Consider the following 12,676-nt stretch of genomic DNA (forward strand, 5'->3'; position numbering starts at 1 on the left):
TTCTGCTCTCCATTCCAGCAGTGCCCGGCTACGGGCATGCTTAGACCTCACTCCGGCCAACCGCTGAAGAAAGGGACGTCAGCAATCCATCCGCTCGCCGGCTTGCTCAACCACCTCGTCATCTCCAGCAGATGTTTGTTCAACTCTTCCCTGAAACCCGCCAGCAAGACTGCACGCCCTCCTCAGACAACCTGCTGCAGCCCCCTGTCATCTTTACCATTTTAAGGTCATTTTTCTTCGTTTCTCAGCTACACCTTTCTTTCTGTTCTTTAAGCACGTGCTTTGTTGTTCTGCTCACCCTCCATATTAAGAACAGCCATTTTCCTTTGCACCTTATTTACCCAGCTGCTTTTCTCTAGAAAAAAACAGCCTTTACTTGCTAGCTGCATTATCTGGACCCTCTGATACTCCTCCAAATTCTCTGGTGAGCCCTGTACAGCGGATTCGCTCTGTCTTGCTGTGCAAAGCCTGACATAAATCAGTATTTGAGCTGGCGTCTGTCTTGGTTTCGGCACGGATAGAGTTAATTTTTTTTCTGGTAGCTGGTATAGTGCTGTGTTTTGGATTTAGTATGAGAAGAATGTTGATAACACACCGATGTTTTCAGTTGTTGCTAAGTAGTGTTTATACTAAGTCAAGGATTTTTCAGCTTCTCATGCCCAGCCAGCAAGAAGGCTGGAGGGGCACAAGAAGTTGGGAGGGGACACAGCCAGGACCCAAACTGGCCAAAGGGATATTCCATACCATGGGACATCCTCCCGGTATATAAACTGGGGGGAGTTGGCCTGGGGGGCAGATCGCTGCTCAGGAACTGACTGGGCATCGGTCGGCGAGTGGTGAGCAACTGCACTGTGCATCACTTGTTTTGTATATTCCAATCCTTTTATTAGTATTGTCATTTTATTATTTTTATTATCATTATTAGTTTCTTCCTTTCTGTTCTATTAAACTGTTCTTATCTCAACCCACGAGTTTTACCTTTTTCCTTCCTACTGGGGTGGGGGGGGAAGTGAATGAGCAGCTGCTCAGTGCTTAGTTGCTGGCTGGGGTTAAACCACGACAGTGTCTTAACCTGCCATGACCAAAGTGGACTTGTGGTTAATGCTCCAATGCTCCAGTTTGTGTACGTTGCTGCAGTATCTTGCTTTTTTTACCACAGCTTTGCTGCCTCATGCTCAGCTTGGGAGCTGCACTTCCAGTCAGATCCTGGTCTTCACCTGCAAGGTTGCCAGAGGAAGTTCCTTCCTCCAGCTTCCATCTGCTTCCAAGTGTTGCCGTTTTATCTTTTTCTCTTCCCGTGGTCCCAAATACCCCGCTTTCTCTATGCTTTTACTCACTGTCTTGCAACCACAAGCAACAGACATCTATCAGAACAAAAGCCATGTTAGGTATCTGGAGGACTGGGCGGCTGCAGTACTCAGAGGGAAAGCCGGAGGCTTTTCCACCACAAACCTATCACCTGGTGCTTGCAACAGAAACTGCCGGTGGCAGGCAGAAGCCACAATCTACAGCCAGCCTTCTGTGGGTTTAACCCAAGCACTTGTGTAAGTCACCTTCCCCAAACTTACCACCATTAGCTTCCCAAGACAAGGCAGGCTTTTGCTCACCAGCACGTAACTGGTTTTGAAAAATCCCATAGAAGGCTCCAAGGTGAAATATTGTTGGCTGAAGCCACTGGGCATCAGAGAGACAACTCAGGACTCCTGGCTGGCTTAACTCCTGCCACAGTGGCCAGCCACCTTATCTTTAGATCTAAAGTAGTGAGGGAAAACTCTGACTCCCTCCACATCTGACCATCATTTGACATCGTACATGGGCAACGTAAAGGCACCTGCACCTCTTATGCACAGGGGCTACGCTGCTGCCCCTGAGCTGGTGTATCAGTCTTCCTAGAGCAGCCTCACTAGCACGGCAGTACTCGTACTGTTAGACATTCTTGTGTGGAGCGATTTCAGCATGTGTCATTTTTCCACTACCAATGTGGCCTCTCACATTGGCTAGGCTGCTAAATAATGTATCATCACATAAAGCCATTGCATAATGCCTGGAGGAGGATTAAATTGCACTTTCTATCTTCTTGCGGGTTCCTTTGAAAATGAGGAAGAGAACGGTGGAACGAGAGGTCTCCGTGGGGAACCTCTCCAGAGCATGCTACCCCGGTGGCCATCAGAATAATGTTCTTCTGGCCTTCACATCTAAGAGTAACTGTCTCATTTCTTTTATGACACACCACACTGCACCCATAAAACACCTCACAAACAGACTGACGGCTCAGAGTGATCTCTCATTAGATGCTACTGCAGTTCAGTTTTCTCCCTGGCCTCTTGCACATTGTTGAAAACACAGCTGCCTCAGTTTTGGAGAAGTGAAGCACAAAGCCCTTGATGTTCTTCAGTGAATGAGAGGCACGGAGGACCTGAAAACTCTCCATTGTGGGGACGAGACCTTACCACACTATTGTACAGGGAAGGGAATGGTGAAGCCACAATCTCACCAAGTCATTTTTTCCTTAAAAAAACCCCTAAAACTTACTGAATGTTAACTTGAAAAACAGTGGAGAAAACAGGGAGGCAAGATTCCCTAAAATCTGCCTAACCAAAGATTAGGGGTGTTGTCCATTCCCTATTTTTGTACTTACGTGATTTCTAGTTATCCCTGGAGGTAAAGCAGCCACTAGGATGCAATCCTCTGGGAGCAGTCACAGAGTCACCCTTTATGAGGGCAGAGATTTTCCACCCCCACATGCTGTCTGTGTACAGTAGGTACGGGCTTACTACCTACCCCCGGACAGCGGTAACTCCTGACGTCTGAGCCATCCGCCTCTTTCAGATGGAGAATCTGGTCCCTTTGGGAATCCCCTTCATCGTAACCCTTCTGCCCAAGGACGTTTTAGAGCAAGAACGCAGTCTCCTGAGCTCTTTAAAGAAGGGTCCAGCTCCTGGAGAAGAGATTTACTCACCTCGTGACAACTTAGCTGGCCAGATGACCAAACCAATGCATCAGAAAAGTTGGAGTTGATCTCAATACTTAAATCTAAAACAACCCTCCTTCCCTATCTACCAGTCTACACGCTGGTTCAGCTAAAGGCTGCTGGAGACTTTTGTTCAAATAGAAGCAGGCACTGATAAACAAAAAGGGATGTAAAACACAGCATATGGGAAAAGACAAGTTTCAATTTTCAGGGCAAGGCTTTTCAGGAGTGGAATTAATTAAAAAATAATTTTTTATTAGGGGTATAAGTGACTTACTTTCTCAGTATCATCAGGAACTTCTCGATCAAGTAATCAATGAAGTTAAGCAAAAATAAATTTCCGTTGCCAACAAGGACACACTTAAGCAAAACTGGGCATTAGGTTCCCAAGTATTACGTAGGCGCAGCTCTATTCCAAAGACCTCTGAGATTAGGTGATACAGTCACTAAAATACCAGTGTTATCACTGACGACGTTGCCAAACAAGAAGCTGATGAATTTAGGGAGTACTAGCATGGAATACTACTGGCAGAAAGACAGTCCTGAATTTTTACTAGTGTACCCATTTCCCCTTCTCAGAAACCTTTGCATTAGCACAGGTTACAAATACTTTCTAATTTTAAAATACAACCGTAGCCAAAGGCCTGTTTCTTAGTAAGAATTAAGAGAGGACATGCACCTTTTTGAAATTGTGCTGTTAGTTACTATCAATTGCTCAGCAAAAGCAGTGGTATAGTATAGGGTAGGTCATGAATCAGTAGAGTATAGATAATTTCCTTTTCAAAACCAGAAGATGTCTTGCCAGAGGTGATGTAGTTTCAGCTCAGAAAAGCAAAGGTGATAGTGTTTTTAATTATGCTTGGTAAGGCAAGAAAATGTAGAACAAATGTACATTTTTTTATATCCCTCATGTAAAGTTTTATTTGGGTTGTTCCTTTGATGAAGCATTTATTCTTACCAAGTTTTTAACAACACACCTGTTTAATTCCAGTGTACAAAAATAACTGTCTTTAAAAAAATTATTAAATTTTAGCACAGTATATCTGGAATCAAATACATTTTTCATACTCTGCTATCTTTTCTCCAGAAACAACTTCCACATCAAGGGGAACAAGGACATATTTAATTTGAGACGTAAACTGTTCCCTTCTCACCTGCCTTCTCCTGCCCTGCTGACTAGTTGGCAAAGACAAGGAACAGGCTTGTGCAGACAGCACCAAAAGCCGTGGCGCTGAGGGTGATGGATCCACAGCACCACATAGGAGCCTGAGGTGGGAGACTGTCACGTCCCAAAGTGCAAGGCAATGACTTCGCAGCACCTTCAAGGAGGGACAGGAGTGGAAAAAGTGCCCAGCTGCACTCTGGAGAGGATTGAGTGGCTGTGAGGAATGTGCTTTACACCCATGTCCCTGGTCTCTGTCCTGACTCCTCCTAATATAAGAGTCTCCCCAGTGTCAGCTCCAAAGGCATGGTGCTCCTAGCAGCAGATCCTGCTCCGACAAGCAACACCTCATCGGTGAAGAAACAAAACCTAACAAACCCAGCATGGCCCCTTTCCCCCCCACACTCCCCCAAGTAAAGAAAGTAAATTTACAGCCTATTCTGGGACTGCTGAAAAGTACAGCCATTCCAGGCACGAGCACTAAGTCCCGCCTGTCAAGTGGACAGTTCACGACAGACAGAGCACTCCCTTTCGGGAACAGAGATGGACGTTCGGTGTGTGACTAGTGCCTGGGCACGCCCGCCCGGGTTCAGGGACGGACTCAAATTCAGTGTGCTAAGAGAGGGACAGAAATAAACAGAGAAAGCAGAGCTGGAGCTAGTAAATGCTGGTGCTACCTATCTACTTCCTCACCACCAGGATTTCTGTTTGGACTTCATCCTCCTCTGTTTTATGAGGAATAAATTCTCATTGATATCAGGACTAGCGTCTTCCTGCTTTTTCCATTTCTTCTTCCTTTTAGCACCTTCCAGAGGCTCCTGCACATAGGCAGTCTTGCTGCCTGGGAAAGCCTGGAAAATGGACTTGTGACAAATTTTGCTGCCCTTAAATGCCTGCCTTTTACACCCTCTAGGGAAGTCCTCCTCCAAATGGTGGCTGATTTCAATATCACTTCTGTGCTTGCCTCCTCTGGGTTTCTCTGCCTGGGACATCTTCACCCTTTTGTGACACGTGCCACCTTTATGTTTCCCATGTTCTTTGCAAGGCTTGCTCTTTTCCTTATAGCTGTGCTCTCCATGTTCTTCTGCCTGCCATGGTGTCTCTGACTGTTCTGGCAGAAGGCCGGCTTCCTGTAGTTCTGTAAAGCAGAGCAGTTTATTTCAATACCCATGCAGAAAACCTCAAACCTGCTGCCCGAGCCATCACAGCTTTCCTTATGTAGTTATGAAGTTAGTTAGAAAAAAATCTCTCTCTGATAGATTTTTTCATAGTGGTTTTTTTTTCTGTCAACAGACTAGAATCTTAACAAATTACACGTTAATCCTCTTCCTGCTAGTTTATAGCATTTTTGATGTTAGTGGATTTTTCAGAATTAAAACACCTGACAACACCCACCTAGTAGCTTTGATACAATAAATTTCCATGATAGACACGGATGAATAAAGTCACAAATCTTTTACTACTATTAGACTACCTGTTCAAATCCCTATAGCTTTTCTCAACACATGAAAATAATCCCACAATATTTCTAAAAGCAGCAAGCACAGAAGAAAGTATTTCAACTAACTGAAAGGCAGAAGGGACCTCCCAAAATAAACTGTACCTGCAATCTTTCTTTTTAATCTGTTCTCTCTTCTCTTGATCTCGTATTCATCATCATAGTAGTAGATGAACGGAGAAGTAGGGAACATGCTCCCATGCATCCGCTTTTCTGAGCACTCCTGCAAAACACATTTCAAGTCACTAGATGTGGCTGAGTTGCAATCTTCCTGGAAGGGAAATGGGTCAGATTCTGCAGGTGCTGGTCTGTACCTGTGGAGGATGTGGCCAGCAATTCTTTAAACACTGATAATTTTATTACCATCCAATAATCCTTCCTGTGCACACAGAAAAACAAGCATTACATGAGCCAAGCTGCAGTCCTCTCGCAGCAAACGGAAGGAATCCCATGTCTTCCCACAATTACTTCACAGCAGATAGAAGCAGAGGATTAGAAGCAGGTGAGCACTAGCTAAATACGAGGCAAACTGCAAACAGAACTGTTGGATCTGTGGAACGGGGCTGTCCTGCCTATGGCCAGGCTGGTCCCCCTGCCACCTGCTTTTGCTGCTTCTCGCTGGCCCCTTCCGTCTCCCAGCACAACCACATGCCTGGTCTCCTCAAAAGACAAATAATTCTAACTGCAGGGGGGCTCTTTTAACCCAGGGATCTCTCCTGGATCATTTGGGGTGAAATTATGTGCAGAAATGTGGCAGACTGAAAGGGTGGGGTGGGCTGAGGGAAGGAGCGAGCAGCGATGAGAGTCCAGGGGCAGCATCCTCCCCACACAGCCCACCTGCAGCCAGAATGGTGTGTCTGACTGTATGCAGTTTTCTCACAGATAAAAACCAAAAGCAAATCCTGCAGGAGTACGCTGTGCAAGCACATCAGATGGCAGGGAAGAGGAAGAGAGCCTTGAACAGTCGGCTGAGGTGAGGAAGGGGCTAGCTCTTGCACCACTTGCATGGCAGCCTATTTCCCACACACTTGATTCAGGAATATGAATTTTTTCACCGCTGTACACAAAGTTTTAGCAATGTCTTGCGAGCTGGGCTAACTGGGATGCTTCTTATGGTTCCGTCTTTTTTTCAGGGTACCATGTGATATTAACTGATGCTTTCTTCTCCTTGTAAATTGCTTGTTACTTGTTGTGGTTTGCAATATCATCTTTCTACTTCTTGGATTCTACCCAAACCTAGTGAACTCTAGGCCTTGCTGTTCTCGAGAAAGTGTCAGGAGCTTTCACTCACCCTGATGTCTCCACCACAAGCTAAGCAGCTTTCTTTCCTGCATTTGCTATTTCTACCACTCAGTGCCACCTCTAGCACGCCCTTTCCCTGTGTGTCCTCCTGCCTCCTCCCCTCTTCTTCAGAGGCAGAGTACATCAAAGATGCATTTCAGGTGTATTTCATATTTCTCAGCTTGTATTTGGCCTTTGCTTGGCTGAAATTAAATGAAGAATCAGGTTATTCTCTGTGGTGTCCTCTAAAAGGGTTTTGTTAGGTTGTGTGACAACTGGCTTGTCTCCACATGCACGGAGGAGTGCAGACGAGCAATGGCAGCTTGTGGCTGGAGCCTACTCAAGTCTGAGGGCTCATCCTTACCCCACTGCGAAATCAGGCTGAAAGGGACCTAGGAGGGGGCATGTGAGTCCATCTGTCGCCTGAGGCCGTTCTCAGTAGCTATTCATCTGAGATGTGCATATCCTGGAAGACGACTGGATTTCACACTGAACGCCTTGAACAGCCAGCTATCACCCCACAAAGAAACCTCCTCTCTCACCTTTCCCAGGTCCTCCATCTACCTCCCTCAGATTTAAGATGAGATAAAAGCGTAACAGAGAAATGACACTTCAAATACCTGTGTTTCACATGACTGAAACCTAAGAGTGGCCTTTAGGTAGGGCACAAAGCTGCCTGCCTATCTGGAATAAATGAAAGAAAATATTATCCCTAAACATTGCCAAAGAGGTTACTGAAAACAACATAGATTGGCTTTACAGAGGAGTATGCAAAGACACATTCATCCTCCTGTGATACCTGTGAAATGTACTGCTTGAGATCCCGCATCAAATCTAGGGCTTGCTCTGCAGGCACGTGGTCTGTTCATTATTTTTGTTTTGTTAATGCACTGACAGAGAAGCCTTAGTGAATGAAATGCACATGCCACCCAAATCGGGGCTCCTCTTTTCCTCTTTATCTCCACTGCATTGATAAATCAGCTCAGCAATGTCCAACATGCACTTGGCTATATCCTTCCCTCTCAAGTAAGCTGCCACTGCTGCCATACACTGTGTACTGTTAAATACTCTTGGGACAGTCTTCAGTGCTGGAGGTATCGTACAGAGAACAGAAAGCAGAGCCTGCTACCAACCTGCAGAAGGAATTTTCTGTGTGATTGGCATACTGGGATGTGAATGCAAGGCACATCTGCAGATACCGTACAGTTCCTTATCCCTGCTGCCTTGAGAACTTGCTGCAGCCTGAATAACACAGTGGGCTGTCCCTCATTAACTTACCCTCCCTTTTAACTTTCCTATGGGGATGCCCCTTAAAATGGCCACATCTTTGTTATGGATCATACGACACAACATTTTGGATGTACGGACTGCTATGAAACGAACTACGATGTGAAGTCTACTGAAGAAAATAAGATTTCTTGTCCTTAGTAAATCCTTGGTTTACATAAAAACATGACTGTCTTAAACAATACAGCAAATTCAGGAAACATAACTGCCAGGTGTTAGATCCTCTGACACTCTATGTCTTAATTATTTCCATTTCTACAAACAACAAGAAGTGATCCACAATGACCTCCTTACTGGAACTGCACAGTTAACTCTGGGATTTACCAAGTTTTTTGCTCTTGCGTCTGATTTTGGGAAAGGTCTCCCTAGACCTCTAGCAAAGGAGAAGAATTTGAGGTGTTCCTAAACTAGATTAAATGCTAACATGAAAGGAAAGGACTGCAGTGAGAAGCACTGACTATGGTATGTCTATACAAAACTAACCCCACCCTTCTTCTTCTTGGTCAGTTTGTTATTCCTCTGCTTTAACTGCTAAAAAAAGCAACAGAGCAGGGTTCTCGAGGTATAGAAATGTGAAAAATGTTAAGAGATGCTTGTCATCACAAGTAATTTTTACCTGCTTAGAAATATTTATGTTCAAAAAAAAAAAAACAACCAAACAAAAAAACTTTTTCCCCCGCTTAAATTATAGGCAGATCTTTCAAGGTCTGATAGCTGCTCACTGCATGAACTCAGGCACTGATTAACGACGTCAGTTTTCTTAGCCAGTGAGAGCTACAAATCTCAAATGCACTGCCTGTCCAGCTGGGTTGCTGTAAAGATGCACATGCAGGCTCCAGTCCAATTTCCTCAGCCATTCTTGGACAGAAGGTTTAGTCGTTTGAGGGCAAATACTCAGTTATCATTACATAATCCAATGTGTGTCCTGGATGTTTTTCTGTGTGCATATAGAAAGATCTGGTATCTCTGCCCTTCTGTGTTGTTACTGACTTCTCCATTTCCATTCAGTCATTCCTCAGGCTATTTCTGCTCCTTGTACGCTAGTGAAAATACTACCTTATCTTCTTTAACTTCGACAGCCATAAATGTTGTCCTTGAGTTGCTTTACTCCCGTACTGATTTTATACAGTTTCTACCATTTTCTATCCAAGTAATTACTATCAGCTCCTCCCACATATTTACTCATTATTTTTACAGCAGCCTTATTTGTATCCATGTATGGCTGCCTTCCTTGAATGCCATTTTTTGACAGTTTAGTAAAATGTTCCTTATCCATTGCTAGCAATCAGTCTCACTTCTTCTTCAATCCTCTCACTCCAGTTTTTATTGTATATGCTCATTTTAGTGTCTGTACTACTGGCAGGGGCTTTATTCTGGTTTTGTTTAACAGGATCGGTTTCAGTGCTGCTTTCATAGGTTTTAGCAGCCCTAGTCCCAGACAGCAGGCAGACCAACTTAGTTCGCATGACTGTATCGCCGAGGTCTCACACTGCTGCCGCATGTGTAGCTGTGCCTTGAGCAGATGTCTTGCAGGTGAAGCCGAGGATTCTGACTCTTGTACCACAGCCAAGGCAGTGCCTGTACTCCTGCTGTGCCAGGGGTGACACCGGGCTGCTGGCACATGCTTGTCTCTTACCAAGCTTGGATGCCAACAGCTGTCTATTCCTGTCCCTTCCAACCCGGCTGTGCAGGCAGCAGCGTGTCCTGGATGTACGCAACGGCCTCAACGCACCACTCGAAGAGGAAAATCTTCACTTGTCTCCAAACACAGCTCAGCATTAAAAAACTTCCATATATCTTTCAGCTCTGCCATGAGAAGATCCCAGCACACCTGCCCTACCTGCCCGACTGTTCCCCGCAGGGATTAACTATTTAACTGAAAACTGCAGCAAGCTTTTAACGATAACATCTTCAGCAGTTGTAGTAGTTGACACATACAGCACAAAGGAGAGAACGAAGGAATTTGCTGTCTCTGAGCTGTAGGAAACTATAAACTTAACCCATCCAATGCACAAGTAACACTCATTTTCCAGAATACTTGTGGCTCCTGGACTTACTCCATGAAAGAAAAGAACTAACATTTTTTTGGTGTTGCTATTTGCAGGTAGAGAGCTGCACTTGTCATGACAGGGGGCTGAAAAAGGTGATAAACATCAGCAAGCAATCCTAGAAGATGCAGCACACCTCCAGTTTTTACTGAAGCCACATAAGGTTCACGATGTCTTCCTTCGCCAGGCTGTGTACCTTACAGAAGGATGATGTCAAACTTAATTCAGATGTTGAATGAAACTAAGAAATTACAAATAAGGATCATCAAAAGCAGGCAGAAACAGAAAATTCGTAAAACAGGCATCCAAATTGTTGGGCTGATTGTGGTGAAAAAACTTACATGATGTTGAACACAGCAGTAAGGCACTAATATTTCATCCCATGAGCCACGGGAAAAAAAAGAAAGAAAAAAAATGAAGCAAGCTCTTTTCAGCAACTGTCTATTTTCCAATGAATATTCTCTCTCCCAGGCAGTCTCATTTTGATTTAGGGTTTAAAAAACAAATCAATAAACCTGCCAACGAGAGATAGTAACTTTTCTTTTCCTCCATATCTTTAAATTAGATGGGTGAGATCACTTCATACATTGGCCTCCACTGACTGCAGTAATGTGGCAAAGTTACAAACATTTCATTAGAGTGGCCCTTCGTACAGCATTAACTTGATTCTTCCAGATCTTTTCTCCAACCACGTACCGTGGCAGAGATGAATTTCTACCCCAAGGATACACTCAACACTGAGGCAGAGACTGCTGAGACTTACATATCCAAAATGTCCTTTCCGGGAACAGTTGCAGCAGTACACTAAAGCAGAGCGCGCAGGGTGAGAACCGGCAGCCTTGATTGGTCCTGGCTTTGTCTAAAAGATGGAAATAGGCAAGAATTAGGTCTGGCAGTATTCTGAGTGCTGAATTAAAAATAAATTAAAACTACATAAATATAATGTTATTATGCTTAAATCAATACATTCTTGCTTGCTGTTGGAATATTAAGTTTGAAAAAGAAGCAACTGGCTCATATTACTGTAATTTTGCAGAGCAAGGTTCAGCCTGAGCATCACAAATGAGGTGGGAAGAGGCATTCCCAGTATCTATTCCACCTGGCCATGTTATTTCAGCTCTGAATACAAGAAAATAGGCTGCTGATTTATCTCTCTCCCCTCCTCCTCGTCTCCCAGCCCCCTCCCCCTCTCACAGATGCCCCACCATCCCCTGGGACAGTCAGGGCCATCAGATATTGCATCCACCAGCTGGATAGGCGCATTTGTGTATTGCTGAACTAGTTTCGCTTAAAGCAGTACGGCAAAGATCTGATGGAGATATGGGGCCTTCACCCGCTGCATTCCCAAGCCTACACCCGCTTCCACCAGCAGTGCCCAGAAGCACTCCAGAAGCGTGCTCCAGGAGAACCTGCCAGTCCTTCCAAGAGAACAGGGGACCAGTTCTGCTCCCAGCAGAGGAGATGTGATGCTACGGTCCATAGCTGCTCTTTGGGCTTACACAGGGCAATGGAAGATATAGCACGCTCCATCGAATTCGGGGGAACAGGCAGCTCTTTTTCTTTTCCCCCATTTAGTACCACGAATTGGAATATGTGAACGTTATTTCCTCTTGCTTTACTTTTCACACGCGCAAGGACATTCACCTCCTGGAGAAGTAACTGCCACGGAGCCCATGCCTAGCAAGAGCAGGCACAGGTACGAACAAGGGGTGCATGAATTCTGGCTAAAAAGCAGCGAGGCAAAAGAGCGACCTTATTACTTTCGGCATTGCATGCATTTCCTTGTCTCTGGTGCTAAAGGAATACAGAAGAGTGGCCTAGATTTCAAAGAAATTAGTAGTAGTTGGTAAAGCTCATTACAGGAATTGCTTTTTTCTTTAAATCTGTATCACCACGCTCTTCTACTGTTAGAGCCGCAGTGTTCTCCTGCATAGCCTCCAGAAGAATGACAGCAGTGCTTGTAACATAGGCAGAAACAACAGAAATCTTCCAATGCCATTTTTTATGAATCTGATCACACTTGCAGGGTCACCTTATTTTGAACCTCTTCAGCCTTGGGTTTAAATGTGTGTTTCAGATCCATGTTCCTCAGTTCCCACTCACTCACCAGAAGGAAGCTAAAGGAAGACTAAGAAGAGTGACACATCCAACAGTGATTTGTGACAAAAGGCGGGGAGACATGGAAAGGAAAAAACTAGCACCTGTGAAGTAATTTGTGTATTTCTCATCCATTTCTTACAGTGAGAGCTCTCCAGCTAACAGTAGTGTATAAGCGACTTACTAAGCCGGCTTAGTGTTTCAGGTATTCTTTTATGATAAATACATAGAACAGGCAAGGAAAAAAAAGACCCCAAATGCAAACATTTCTATAATCCCCTTGAGGAAAAATCTGTGGGTTTAGTTTATTGGATCAATCACCTGTATTCTAG

General features: G+C 44.6%; 1 protein-coding gene across 2 annotated transcripts in view; it reads right to left on the reverse strand.

Annotated features, from left to right (window-relative positions):
* Positions 1-3,205: 3,205 nt before the first annotated feature.
* The window catches only part of ZCCHC7 (zinc finger CCHC-type containing 7), a 123,099-nt gene continuing 113,628 nt past the window's right edge, over positions 3,206-12,676 (reverse strand). For both annotated transcript variants that reach the window (XM_030005088.1, XM_030005087.1), the window contains exons 9-11: positions 11,011-11,106; positions 5,737-5,854; positions 3,206-5,271 (exon numbers count right to left, since the gene is read on the reverse strand). In XM_030005088.1, the coding sequence (XP_029860948.1) occupies positions 4,823-5,271; positions 5,737-5,854; positions 11,011-11,106 (663 nt within the window). In that variant the 3' untranslated portion in view covers positions 3,206-4,822. The remainder of the gene's footprint in view (positions 5,272-5,736; positions 5,855-11,010; positions 11,107-12,676) is intronic.

This window comes from Aquila chrysaetos, chromosome Z, assembly GCF_900496995.4.
Source record: "Aquila chrysaetos chrysaetos chromosome Z, bAquChr1.4, whole genome shotgun sequence".
Taxonomy (NCBI): Eukaryota; Metazoa; Chordata; class Aves; order Accipitriformes; family Accipitridae; genus Aquila; species Aquila chrysaetos.